Genomic DNA, 14,050 nt, shown 5'->3' on the forward strand with positions numbered 1-14,050 from the left:
ATATGAAGTCAGATTTGGATGTTCTTTTCGTGTACGCTCACGGTTTAATGTTATCTATAACTTTCATTTAGATACCTAAGGCTAAATGCTATTGCATTGAAACTTCGCGTTTTTCGTTTAATCGGTGTTGTCGGTTTTGTCGGAAATCTTAGAATGGTCATAATTTCTTCGTTGTAACTCGGATTTTAGTGTTCTTAGTATTTATGTAAACCTTGACACAATGTCTAACATAATAGATATTCTTATAAAGATTCTTACATATTTCATCTTCGAAGTTAATTTCATTATTTCAAAAGTAGCTACAATACTTGACTTTTTAGGTCATTACAAAGAGTTGAAATATCGGGTTGTCACACCTAAACACGTAGGCTGTAACAAAAACAACAACAACAACAACAACAACAACAACAAAAAAAAAGGGAACAATGATTGATAACAAGGATTCCATATTATTTGGTGTGTGTTTATGTAACATCCCAAAAGTTCAGAGTAAAATTTTCATTTTAATAACACTAATTCGTATAGCATTCCTTCCCAAAGTCATCCGATGTGAAAAATAGTATTTAAACATCAAAGTAAGAATCACGGTTAATCAAATGCGGAATAAAGTCTGGGGGATGATGTGTAGTCACACCGGGCCTTTCCCTTTCGAACCAGATGTACTTGAAACTATAAATATGAAAACGGAAAGCACAAAGCTTAGTGACTTCCCCAAAATAATGCATTTCATACATATAGGTCAGCTCAAGGCTGTACCAAATCTATTTTACCCCCGAGTCTGTTTCAACTCAAATGTCAACTCAAGGTTGTATCGGGTCTATTTCATCCCCGAGTCTATTTCAACTCAATCGGTATTTTTCAACCGTACGGGTCTATTTCACTCTGGGTACTACCTTAGTACGCCCGACGTACAGTGCTGAAACCCAAAAACTGCATTTTCAGGTCTTATTCCTTTAAGTCCAAATGTCTAAATCTTCAAGTTCAAGCCTAATCTACGTCTAGAGTCATAAAATGCCCGACTTTATGACCTAGCACTACTTAATACAGCCCAACACCAAACTTAAGCTTCATAACATAACAAAATGATCAAGGACTCACTTGAAAGTGCTTAATCCTTTAAAACTTTAGTTTTTTTTTTATACATTTTTTGCGGGGTTTTTTTTTTATAGATTTGTTCATCAACAAATGTTAAAATTTAACAAAAATACATAATATAACAGGAAGTTTGTTCACATCTAGTCATCAACTTTTTTTAGAGGGAAACGAACTTTTAACTTTGTTTATATTTAGTTACTAAATTTTTTTTCATTATCTATTTATCACTGAACTATTGAAACTGTTCACATTTTACCCTTATAACTGGTATAAACAAAATCGAAAATCAATTACCTTATTATCCCATAGTTAAATCAAGAGAGGTGTTTGGGCCGTGTGTTTTTGAAGCATTTTGCCACAGTAGAAAAATATAAAAATTTCCATAGTTGGACAACTTCATTAAATATCTTTGGAAACAATAGTGCTTTGTTTTCAATATATAATTAAAATCGTTAAATAAAGACGATGATTTTGAACATTATATAAAATACTGAAATAACCAAAATAATTAGGAAAAAGAAAAGCAAATTATATGGTTTAATCATTAAGTTAATAAATATTAATAAGATTGGTAAGCCTTAAACTGTTATTACCCAAACTAAAAATGATTTAAACTTTTAAAGTTCATTATATAAAAATAAAATACTTTTTTTAAGGGTTCCTTGCTCGAAATAAAAAGACATGTACGCTAAAATGACAGATCATAAAATACTAATTTTGAAACATTTATGATTTATCACAAAATTATCATATCGTTCGTAAAATTGTTTTATCATACTAGTAGTATTTTTTTAGCCCAAAAACTATAAATAGTCCCCACACACACTCACACTGTATCCTTTTCAAAAATCTTGGTCATCCTAATACTATGTACGAAAGAACAAGTCCTCTTCCAAGTATCTCCCTATTCCATTGCTCTTTTCTCGCCCTTTTCCATCTGATTTTGGATCCGATTTAAACTCCACTCTCTTGCCCTCTTCTACCCTTCCGCTTCTATGTGTTTTTGGTAGTAATTACTTCGATTTTCTTTACTTCATTTGATAAAACCTCGAATCCATTACACAATCAGATACTATTTCCAGGTATACGTCTCTGACTTGATCGCATTTCTCATTCTTTGTGTAAATGTACATGATTGCTTTGATAGATCATTCAAATCTGAAATTTTAATCGGCTATAATTCTGTAAATCGTTCGATTTGTGGATTGACAGGACAATGGCATCTCATATCGTTGGTTATCCACGTATGGGACCAAAACGAGAGCTGAAATTTGCCCTAGAATCGTTTTGGGATGGTAAGAGCAGTGCCGATGATTTGCAGAAAGTGGCTTCTGATCTTCGATCAAACATCTGGAAACAGATGAAGGACGCTGGCATCAAATACATCCCTAGCAACACTTTCTCTTACTACGATCAGGTTCTTGACACCACAGCCATGCTTGGTGCTGTTCCTTCAAGATACAACTGGAAAGGCGGTGAGATTGGATTCGATACTTATTTTGCCATGGCTAGAGGAAACGAATCCGTCCCTGCTATGGAAATGACAAAATGGTTCGACACAAATTAGTAAGTTGTATGTTCACGTTCTTATTTTCCTTTTCCTTCACATGATTCGATTTTGATGCCATCAACTGTTGTTTATACACAGCCATTACATTGTTCCTGAGTTGGGCCCTGATGTGGTGTTCTCAAATGCTTCTCACAAAGCCGTGACTGAATTCAAGGAAGCTAAAGCTGTATGTGTTCTTGAGCTATTTGATCCACTTCCACCATTGTAAGTTTTATTTGAAACTGATTCATCTTTTATGCAGCTTGGAGTTGATACTGTCCCTGTTCTTGTGGGCCCTGTAAGCTATTTATTGCTATCTAAACCTGCAAAGGGTGTTGAGAAAAACTTCAATCTTTTATCCCTTCTTGACAAAATCCTCCCAATCTACAAGTATGTCTCTTTCTCTTTACCATTATAAAACCTTCATTCACTGTTTATATGATTATATCATAATGAAACACGATTTCTTCAGGCAAGTCATTACAGAATTGAAGGAAGCTGGGGCTACATGGATCCAGCTTGATGAGGCTACGATTGTGAAGGATCTTGAATCCCACCAATTGGAAGCTTTCACCAAGGCTTATTCTGGATTGGAGTCAGCTTGTTCTGGTGTTAATGTTCTTATAGCAACCTATTTTGCTGATATTACTGCGGATGCATTTAAGATACTCACGTCATTGCCAGCTGTCACGGGGTACACGTTTGATTTGGTTCGTGGTAAAAACAGTCTTGATTTGATCAAGAGCAGGTTCCCATCTGGAAAATACCTCTTTGCTGGAGTTGTTGATGGAAGGAACATTTGGGCTAACGATCTTGCTGAATCTCTTGGGATTCTTGAGTCTCTTCAGGGTGTCGTTGGCAAAGGTAGAAATGAGTAGTTTTGACAAAAAAAAATGATCCATTTTGCATATTTTCATAAGTCAATCTTGCAAACTATGGTGTCTTTTTATCATACTTGTAAGAACAATAAATTTGAAACATGATTTGTGCAGACAAGCTTGTGGTGTCAACCTCCTGCTCCCTCCTCCACACTGCTGTTGATCTTGTAAATGAAACCAAGTTAGACAATGAAATCAAATCTTGGCTTGCATTTGCTGCTCAAAAGATCATTGAAGTCAATGCCTTGGCTATGGCCTTATCTGGTAAAAAAGACGAGGTACACATATGAATACATTTACACATACATGTATGTGTATAATGATGTGACTCTGGTTGTGTGGGTTAATTTGTAGGCATACTTCTCGGCTAATGCTGCTGCTCTAGCTTCAAAGAAGTCCTCCCCAAGGGTGACTAATGAAGCTGTTCAAAAAGCTGTAAGTGATACAGATTCTTGACATTAACTTGTATCACCATATTTCCCAAAAGATTCATTTGTTATGTTTTTGTAGGCTGATGCTTTGAAGGGTTCCACCCACAGGCGTGCCACCAATGTTGGTGCTAGATTGGATGCCCAACAGAAGAAAAACAATCTTCCGGTTCTACCCACAACCACCATTGGTTCTTTCCCTCAAACAATTGACATTAGGAGGGTTCGTCGTGAATACAAGGCTAAGAAGTGAGTATATTCAAATGGGTCTTTTATTTTGTTATTTGATTAATGACGTGAATACAAGGCTAAGAAGTGAGTATATTCAAATGGGTCTTTTATTTTGTTATTTGATTAATGATTACTATTCATGTGTTTATATATATATAGGATCACAGAGGAAGATTACGTTAAGGCCATGAAAGAGGAGATCAATAAAGTTGTGAAGCTTCAAGAAGAACTCGACATTGATGTGCTAGTCCACGGAGAGCCAGAGGTACAAGAAAACCAATAAATTTGGTTAATGAATTAGTCGAAAATAAGACATGAAAATGAAATTAAATTGATTTACAGAGAAACGACATGGTTGAATACTTCGGTGAGCAATTGTCTGGTTTTGCCTTCACCGCTAATGGATGGGTGCAGTCTTACGGATCCCGGTGTGTGAAACCGCCGATCATCTACGGTGATGTTAGCCGGCCAAAGTCCATGACCGTTTTCTGGTCCTCCATGGCTCAACAAATGACCAAACGCCCCATGAAAGGCATGCTCACCGGACCTGTCACCATCCTCAATTGGTCCTTCGTTCGTAATGATCAACCCAGGTAACCTAATTTTCATACTTTTCATTCCCACAAAACAGATGAAAATTTGCTTAAAAAGAATTGGAATTTGAATATTTGATCTGTTTATTTCCAGATTCAAAACCTGTTACCAGATTGCTTTGGCGATTAAGGATGAAGTCCAGGATCTCGAGAAAGCCGGAATCAAAATCATCCAAATCGATGAAGCTGCGTTGAGAGAAGGTTTGCCGCTCAGGAAATCCGAGCATGCTTTCTACTTGGATTGGGCGGTGCACGCTTTCAGAATCACCAACGTCGGCGTCCAGGACTCCACTCAGGTAATCTCCGTCGAAACCCTAGCGTCGTCTGTTTTCGGTTGAACAATTTTGATTTCAACGACTGGTTTATGTTTGTAATGGTGTACAGATTCACACACACATGTGCTACTCAAACTTCAACGACATCATCAACTCCATCATCGACATGGATGCTGATGTGATAACAATCGAGAACTCGCGGTCCGACGAGAAGCTTCTGTCGGTGTTCCGTGAGGGAATCAAGTACAGTGCTGGAATCGGTCCTGGTGTGTACGATATCCACTCTCCAAGAATACCATCAACGGAGGAAATTGCAGAGAGAATCAAGAAAACGGCTGCGGTTTTGAAGCGCGAGATTTTGTGGGTGAATCCTGATTGTGGACTTAAGACGCGAAAGTATTCTGAGGTGAAGCCGGCGCTATCTAACATGGTTACAGCCACCAAGAAGATGCGCACCGAGCTTGGCAACACAAAGTGAGCACATGGTGGTTAAATAACACGATAGATACGGGTTTTGGAGCTCTTTTTTGGTTTTTATGTCTTGATATCTTGTAGTGCAGAAATTTTGTTACTAATGGTTATTGAGTTAGTTAAGTCAATTGGTTATGGGTTGGTTCGGGTCGGGTTTTTTTCATTATGGTTTAGTTTTGGTTTATAAAGGTTTAAAACATATATTTGAGGTCTATGTTATTGATAAGAGCTAACTTTTTCAAACCTAACATAATGTTATCTTCTTAAAATAAAGACAAAACTTCAAAAATCCTCTGCTTTTCGAAAATATCAAGTTTTGTTTCTAATTTACAAAAACCTCATGGATCGTCCTGTTGTTTCAAAAATTTTAACATTTGATCATTCCGTTTAACTCTGTCAGCTTTCTACCGTTAAGTGAGGGTTATTTTCGTCATTTCAATACCCAGGGACCATTTATGAGGTTTTCTATTTTTTTGAAAAAAAAAAAGAAAAAAACATTAAATTTAAAGGGGTCCCACCTCTCTCTCTCTCTCTCTCATACACACACACAACGCTACCCAAAACCATCACAAACCACCATTCACCCCTAATAAACCGACCCTACACCACCTTATAACCCCTTCTGATCATCAACACCTCCAACCAACCCTTCCCCTCGTCAGCATATCCTCCGAAACAGAAGAGAAAACGATGGCAGCAGCAACCGGAGTCCCTCCTGCCACCTCTTTTCTTCCCACCAAAAAACGCATTGCTGCCTGGCAAGCTTCCTCCACTTCCGAACTCGCTTCCCCTTCCCTTCATATACACCAAACAACAAGAAGAAATCGATAGCAGGAGGCTGTCGGAGCTCCCTGTCATCATCCAACCACCCTTCTTCCACAGAGCATTGCCACCATTTTCTGCCACTCCATAAGTCCGAAAACCACCTCCAATATAGCCTAACACCTCTCATCCTCTCCTATTTCTGTAGCTGACAACGAAACCCAGAAGAAAACGATGGAGGCAGTGGAGCTGCCACCGTGAGACCCACTGTGGACCACCATCACCACCTCTAACAGCTTGCTGATACTGTAAGATCATCCCCACTATTCTTTTTGCTATGTTTCAATCTAATCATAAATCAGAAGTCTCGATTAAATTAAGGGCCATTTGCATTTTTTTTCTTTTGAGTTGATGATTTCCCTCTCGTTCTGTATTCAAGTTTGATTATGCACAGGTGGTGATGGTGGTGATTTCGAACAGCGACGAGTGATAACTCTTACTAAATAAATCAGAAAATGAAAGAGGAGAACAATGCACTCCAGGTGCTCGATGAAACACCTGAAATAAATGTTACTTCACAAAACTAAAAGTGTATAATTTCACACCCGTAGAAGAAGATTGGCTCTCAATTCGAACAAACCACACTCGATGAGGTGTTTGGGTTACAACAACAACACACGGGTGGTGGTGTTTCTCGGTAGTGAAGGAAAAGGGGAAAGGCAGTAGAAAAACGTTAATGGAAGGCAGTAAGTCGTGGTATTTGAAGGTGGGTCTGAGTGATCAAACAGGATGGAAGATGGGTGGTTGGGTTGTGATTTCTTGTGGGGAAGGAGTTGATGGCAGTGGTGGTTTTATGGCGGAAGGTGGTGCTACCTTGTGGAATCATAAGAGAGAGAGAGAGAGAGAGAGAGAGAGAGAGAGACCCCTTGTATATTAAATATTATTTATTTATTTAAAAAAAGTAATTGAATACCTCATAAATGGTCCTTGTGTAGCGAAATGATAAAAATACTCCTGACTTAACGACAAAATGGTAACAGAGTTAGCCGAAAGGACTAAATGTTAAAAATTTTGAAACCACAAGGACGATCCATGAGGTTTTGTAAATTAGAGACCAAACTTGATATTTTCGAAAACCACAGGGATCATTTTTGAAGTTTTGTCTAAAGTAAAAAACAAGTACTTTATAGAATCCCAGTTCATTTTCCACCAACCAAACTTGTGAATATTACAATTCCTTCAAATTATAATTTCCTCTATTCTAATAATTCATGTGGAAATTTTGATTCAACATGCTTTCTTTCTAGCTTTTTATTTGTTTTACACATTCAACCAGTAAGAGAATTCAACCCAAATTGATCATTTCATAAGCAAATGGGTTGAAATCGTCAATCTCTAGCATACACATATGAAGTATTAACCTTGGGTTCACAATATCACCGCCTAACTCATCATATCACTGCAGAACTCTTACGCCTGAATACAAAGTGATAGAATATAAGGATTCAAAAACCCAAAGAAATTACACCACTAATTTGATCTTAGACAAACATCTTTGATCCTTCTGCAATAGTCCCAAATCACACTTCATCTTCAACATTCACTTTCATGGCCACCCACTCGTCATCAGAAACATGGATGGGACCCTCATACGTCATGCCTTGTGCATGTGCTCGAATCACAATCTTGGATTTTTGTGGCATTGCACCACCCGAATTCTTAACAAGGTCAACCCTAACATAAGATTGATTTCTTTTTCCATTTGACCCTGATCCTGATCCTGAAAAGATAAGATACAATAATATCATATTTACGAAAACTCAAAACAAGCATAGCATTGACAGATTAACACAGTTTAGGACAGGACAGGATAGACTGTATCCCTAGAATGTTTGCCTAAGTACCTTCACGAGCTTGACTGGCTCGAGTTATGAGATTTTCCCGCATGATATTCAATTTCGCTTCATCAACAACATTCGATGTGGTTTTTGGCTGAGGTCGATGGATGACACCTGGCGCCATGGTGATTGCATGCTTCTTTTGTATATCTTCTGTAGGAGCTGTAGCCATATAGAGTCCATCTTCTAAGTTCTTCAATCCATAATATCCTAAAAACAATATGATAGGGGGTAAATACTTCTTATCAGAAGCTTAAAAGTAAATGTATTTTGAAAATCACCTTTTGGTTTCTCGGGTTCTTTTGCAATTGGATAAGTGGGAGGGTCGTTAATGGAAATTGTCCGCATTTTATTAGTGGTTTGCTCGAGGGTAGATTCTTTATCATCGATTGTCACTGTCTGTGAGCTGGAAGATCCAGAAATAGAAGCTCCCGGAATCTGGATGTCAGAAAAGACAGCAGCATTGTTTGTTCTTTGTCCCCCTATTGATAAAAAACACAAACAAAAATAAACCATGTAATTATTAATTTCAATTAAGGCTAGTGTGTGATGGAAAATTATGAACTTTTGTACACCTATAACATGTTAGATCTGTTTACCTTCTGTAAGAGCCATAAAAGCAACTTTTGCTGCATTCATCTCTGCTTGCTTTTTAGTCCGTGCTTCTTGCCCAGCATAGCATTCACCTGCTTAGTAATGTTATCAATAGATCAGGGAATATGGTAAAGTAACAAAATTTCAGGTGATAGCAACTAGAAAAATATCTGTTTTCTTCTTTTACACTAAAATATTTTTTGTAAGGATCTAACCTGCTATCTCAACTGTAGAGGAGAAACATGGCATATGAGGTTGGCCAGTTCGATTTGTGGCATAAACAGGAAGAAGAAGACCCTTCTTTTGAGCCAATTCTTGTAAAAGACTCTTGTATAAACAATCATCCTGGATCAAAGCACACACTGTTAAAACTTAAAAATAGTAAAGTAAGGCTAATAAATATAAATAGAGATAGCATAAGATTTAAGAACCACACTTCTTGTGTTCCATCTGGTGATAATGCCATGAAAGCGACTTTAGCAGCTGCATGTTCTGCATCTTTCAATGTGGTGCAAAATTCGGGTCCTTCGAATGTAGCTCCATCTAAGGTGACACGTGCTTTGAAGAGACGAGCATGGGGTGGGCCTTGCATCTCACAGGCATACACAGGGAAAGTAATGTTCTTCTTTTGTGCATAGTTTTGGAGTCTACTTTTGTATAGATGCGCCATTTCTAAATCAAATATGTTAATAAGGAGTTCTATTAGTTGCTGGTTTGTGAGATAAGATTTAGGAGGCAAATGAGAAACGTAAATTAGGTCTGTAATTCTTAGATTTTCACGACACAAATGTTACTCATTTTGATTTCTGACAAATAATTAACCAAATGAAACTTTAAATTACATCAAATTCACGTATACAATGCAATTTTCAAACAACAGTAATGAAGGTGTTTAACCTAACCAGTCGTTCGTAAACCAAGAACATTGTGAAGTTTTCTCATATATATATAAAAACTGGTTTTCGACTAAAATGCAAGAAATTTGTTCTATGCGATGAGTTGGGATAAAAATTTATTGAGAAAAGTACCTGAATTTCGCAATATGAGTGGTGTTGTGCTTAGAACTGTTGAAACCCTAGCTCTAGGAAGAGGAACAAACAATTTGGTTGAAGAAAAATCGAATATCGGGTGTATTTGCTAAACACGATTGCATTAGAGATACTTATAAAAGGAAAGAAATTTAGTGGGCATTTGAAGTTTGAGGTCGCAATCTGTTGCCTGGTTTGGTGCTCAGGCGAAAGTTATAAAGCGGGCATCATCATATTCGTATCTTCACTCTTTTTCTTTTATTTTATTATTATTATTTTTTTATTTTAGTGTTTTACGTATTTAATGTAATATTTATTGTGTATTTAATGCTTGGCAGACCTGTTTAATGTTTGTTCACAAAAAAGGCAGTTTTTTAACAACTTTTGTTTAGTTTTTTATATGTACATAGGTTTATGGGGCACGGCTTCTAGCTAGGCTTTTGAGAACGGGAAGCAAAATTTTCATTGAATTAAGTTATGGCAAGATACCAAGAAGTACAAAGCAAAGAGCAAATAAAAACAGAACAGTAGATTAAACTCTAGAAATAAAAACCACATTTAAGAACCGGATCACAAACCCGGTTTAACCACCTCAGAATCCATTCCTGTCCTTTTTCTTTCGTGATAGAACCTCTACCTCAACCTCAGTTGCCAAAAACATGTGAGACTTAAGGCCTGAAGAGTATACCTTATTATTTCCGGAACCCTATGACACCCAAACAAACACCGTCGTGATGGTCAAGCATTTCTTGTTCTTTAACACATTATCCATGTTGTGTGCTTTCTCCTCAATTCAGAAACAATATATGTGTTAGTAACTTTTGTGTGTGCCTTGTTTTTAAGCTTAGGGCTTTATAAGAATTGTGATCAGCACATACAGATCATAGAGGTGATCAGATAGATAATTTTGAATATGACAAAGGTATAAGCCCTCCAATTCTTTTCAAAAATATCTTAGTTTCTACAAATCAGGAACTGCATTTTGTTCCGGTTCCTTTTTGCCTTCAGATACATACTCAGCCGTAATGGGGGTAGTTCAAGGTCTATAACAATACGCAAGCTTAAGCACAGCAAGCGAAAACTTGACCTTGTCGATAGGGTGTGCAACAATTAACCGATCCAATTACGAAACGACCAATTGGATTGGATATCCAATTACAATTGAATTTGATCGGATGCGAAATTTGAAAATCCAATTGGATTGGATCGGTTATTAGATCATCCTGAAAATCCAATGGATAACTGAACTAAACATATCCAATTGGGTATCCATTTTTATCTAATAAATATCCAATATTATTTTTCAAATCCAATTAATATTCTTAGTTTTACAAAAAAAAAAAAAAAAAAAAAGTTTATAACTTAAAGTTAATGTTACTTTGTTAATCTTTTTTCGCTTACTTGTATTCAGTTTTATTTTTAATTGTTATAGTTATATTTGGGTATTCGATAGAAAGATATTAGAATCGGTTAGATAATAGATAACCAATAGATTAAACCAATAACAAAATCTAATGGATAAAACCGATCCAATCCAACATACAATTGTATCGGTTCGGTTCGGTTTTTTATACTGAATTGGATTGGATCGGTTGGCAAAATCTAAAACCTGATGATGATTGGATTGGATTAGTTCCATATAAATCCATTGGATTTGAACTGATGAACACGCCTATTTGTCGGTCCAATGGATGTAGTTCTAACCATTGAAGTTGTCAATTTTGCAAATGCCTCATTAATAAGTCAAAATTTGGTGGAAAAGGTTTTGGTGTCCATTTGTCTTAAATTTAATATGGTAATACAAACATTTAAGATTGTTGTATTTCATACTTGACAATTAAACAATCTGATAATTAATTGTGTGAGCTACTTATCTATCGTTCGTAATCTCGAAAAAAACGATCAAACAATTAATATTGGTGATTAATTATATGGTCCTTAAAAACACTGAATATTATTATTATTATCACCAAGTTTTCTCTAGAAATCAGTTTGATCATCCGCACTCAGATTTGATTATAAGAAAGGTAGAAGAAGATCGTCTATTAGACGAATTAAAGGACATAAGAGAAAATTAAAATTGGTCCAACAATTATGAATTCTTGACTAATGAAAGCTATACGGAATGATTCTTATCCTTAAAGGTTTTTAACTTGATTGATAGCTATAAGCTCCAGCGTAAAACCCATGATTTAATGCATATTATCGATTTTTCTTAACGACTATTCGAAAACTAATAAACGCATAGTGAATCCTCGAAAATTAGAAGAACTGAAAATTCTGAAACAATTTGCTTTTTGAATTCGCAGAGAGAAAGAGAAAGTAGAGGAATTCTCGAATTTCAGTGTGTTCTAAATGGGACATGAAAGGTCGTATTTATACCTACAATGGATGGCGACCAACTGCTTATCCGACGTAAATCTATCTCTATAGATGCATTGCCTTTCTATTACCAAAGCATGTAGTTACCGAGCTAATGTTATCTCTAACCGTAGTGAAGAGCACCGACATCGCCCCGTTTCGCAAACCTCTCGTCTCGCGTCCACACCTTGGGTATGCGTATGTAACAATTAACAAGGCCCAAAACTAACGGGTTTGGTAGCCTTACTAGATCGGATTTTTACGAGATTGGGCCAAATAGCCCAATGGCCTCCTCGCTGCTCCTTTCCCCCTTTCGCTTTGCTTACAAACGCCATGGCAGCCGCTGCTTCCATCCTCAATACTGAAGAAACCTAATTCCGAACATTGTGATCGGTAAATCTCTCTCTATTCTTTACATCAATCTTCTGCGATAGATAACCATGTTCTCTAATATCGGTGTATATGTGTCGAGGCAGTTTGGTTTTTACGTGATTTCAAGCTATATTTCGTGTTATATTTTCTTCGCTAATTCGTACTTTGATTACTATCGGTTTTGGTAATTTAATGAGCACGAAGTCTTATTAGAAGAATTGGAATGCTAACAGTGGTTAGGGTTTTGTAGGCGAACTTACAATGGTGGTGCCTGCTCAGCTTACAGCCGAGGCTGTTAATCAACTCAGAGAAGGTATCGATTTGCTTCTTGGTCGATGGAGTGCACTTCAGATGGCTGTACAAAACGAATGGGGTGGACGTGATACTCGCCAGAAAGCTCAGCAACTTGCTGTTGATATCTATCAATGGCTAATCAGACCTTCTGGTAATTAACAATCAGTGTCTTCAGTCTTCAATGAAGATCGGTTCTATATGGATGTATATTATAACTGAAATTCTTCTGAATCCGTACAACTGGCAATTGAAAATCGCTTCTATAACTCTACATCCATTGTTCTGTTTTTCAGAGGCATTATATGTTGATGAATTGGAGAATTTGCTTGATGATTTTATGCTCTCTCTTAATACCGAGATTGATGATGGTAGCATAGAAGAGGTAAAGCAAACCCCTTTTTCTCAAAGTATGCTCGCATTTCATCAAATGTTTTTTAAACATTTCAATCTCTTTTTTTGTGATCAGATAGCAGATAATCTAATGATCATTCATGAAGAATGTTTGGAAGGTAATTTTGCATCAATCGAAAGACTGAGACAATCTGCACCTCAAATTGCTGCTGCTAGTCATCAAATGCAGGTATTATGTTGATTCATCCTATCACCCCTCTTCCCTTTTTTCCCACATACGTTGCAGCAGTAAGCAAAAAATTTATTATTGGTTTGTTACAATTTTGATGATTTTCGGGCTTGAAATTAGGTTGTGAATGGTGGTGAAGATGATTCAGATTCAACCTCAAGCTCAGGGGATGAGTCGATGGAAATGGCAGATGGGGTTGACCCGACTTCAAACATGGCGGATATGACACTTAATGAATCAGCAAGGCCAGCAGCACCAATTGTTGATGCAGATGGCTGGACAGTTGTCTCCTCTAGGAGAAACAGAAGATGATCAAAACAAAAAGTCAAATCAGAATCTGCAATTTTGCTACTTGAACTTCCAACTGAATGTGGTTTATATTTTATAATCATTACTAAATTAATGTTTTTGGCTATTGTGCATCATGTTTTGAGTTTTTTCTTGAATAGTCTTTTACTTTTTGGTGTGTATTTTTTGTTTCTATTTTGTTTTTGTGAACATGTAGTAAGTTAAATGTTTGCTAAGTGGAAATACATGGTTATGTTAAGCTTTTGATGTAAAGCAGGATTGTTTATTTAAGGTGCTGTTACAAAATAACTTAACTACCTTTTTGGTACATCATAAGCTTAATCAAAACATTT

General features: G+C 36.6%; 3 protein-coding genes across 4 annotated transcripts; 2 read left to right on the plus strand and 1 right to left on the minus strand.

Moving 5' to 3' along the window:
- The first annotated feature begins 2,042 nt into the window (after nt 1-2,042).
- On the plus strand, nt 2,043-5,734 carry LOC145035359 (5-methyltetrahydropteroyltriglutamate--homocysteine methyltransferase-like). Of its 2 annotated transcripts, XM_078983910.1 has the most exons (12): nt 2,043-2,177; nt 2,308-2,661; nt 2,744-2,831; nt 2,907-3,034; nt 3,117-3,508; nt 3,637-3,800; nt 3,877-3,957; nt 4,033-4,199; nt 4,341-4,446; nt 4,524-4,774; nt 4,869-5,070; nt 5,159-5,734. In XM_078983910.1, the coding sequence occupies exons 2-12, from the start codon at nt 2,312-2,314 to the stop codon at nt 5,525-5,527; spliced, it is 2,298 nt and encodes a 765-aa protein (XP_078840036.1). In that variant the 5' UTR covers nt 2,043-2,177; nt 2,308-2,311; the 3' UTR covers nt 5,528-5,734. The 2 variants fall into 2 exon arrangements, with proteins under 2 accessions (XP_078840036.1, XP_078840039.1); XM_078983913.1 differs by lacking the exon at nt 2,043-2,177 and having other exon boundaries at nt 2,304-2,661.
- A 1,828-nt stretch (nt 5,735-7,562) lies between these two features.
- LOC145035370 (uncharacterized) lies at nt 7,563-10,028 on the minus strand. Its single transcript, XM_078983921.1, has 7 exons — nt 9,803-10,028; nt 9,211-9,446; nt 8,990-9,119; nt 8,780-8,866; nt 8,462-8,662; nt 8,187-8,390; nt 7,563-8,062 (listed from the first exon to the last, which is right to left on the minus strand). The coding sequence occupies exons 2-7, from the start codon at nt 9,442-9,444 to the stop codon at nt 7,863-7,865; spliced, it is 1,056 nt and encodes a 351-aa protein (XP_078840047.1). The 5' UTR covers nt 9,445-9,446; nt 9,803-10,028; the 3' UTR covers nt 7,563-7,862.
- A 2,401-nt stretch (nt 10,029-12,429) lies between these two features.
- On the plus strand, nt 12,430-13,970 carry LOC145035378 (uncharacterized). Its single transcript, XM_078983928.1, has 5 exons — nt 12,430-12,556; nt 12,786-12,980; nt 13,123-13,211; nt 13,296-13,409; nt 13,530-13,970. The coding sequence occupies exons 2-5, from the start codon at nt 12,797-12,799 to the stop codon at nt 13,719-13,721; spliced, it is 579 nt and encodes a 192-aa protein (XP_078840054.1). The 5' UTR covers nt 12,430-12,556; nt 12,786-12,796; the 3' UTR covers nt 13,722-13,970.
- Nucleotides 13,971-14,050: the final 80 nt, after the last annotated feature.

The sequence above is a fragment of the Lactuca saligna genome, chromosome 1 (genome assembly GCF_052625555.1).
Source record: "Lactuca saligna cultivar CGN05327 chromosome 1, ASM5262555v1, whole genome shotgun sequence".
Taxonomy (NCBI): Eukaryota; Viridiplantae; Streptophyta; class Magnoliopsida; order Asterales; family Asteraceae; genus Lactuca; species Lactuca saligna.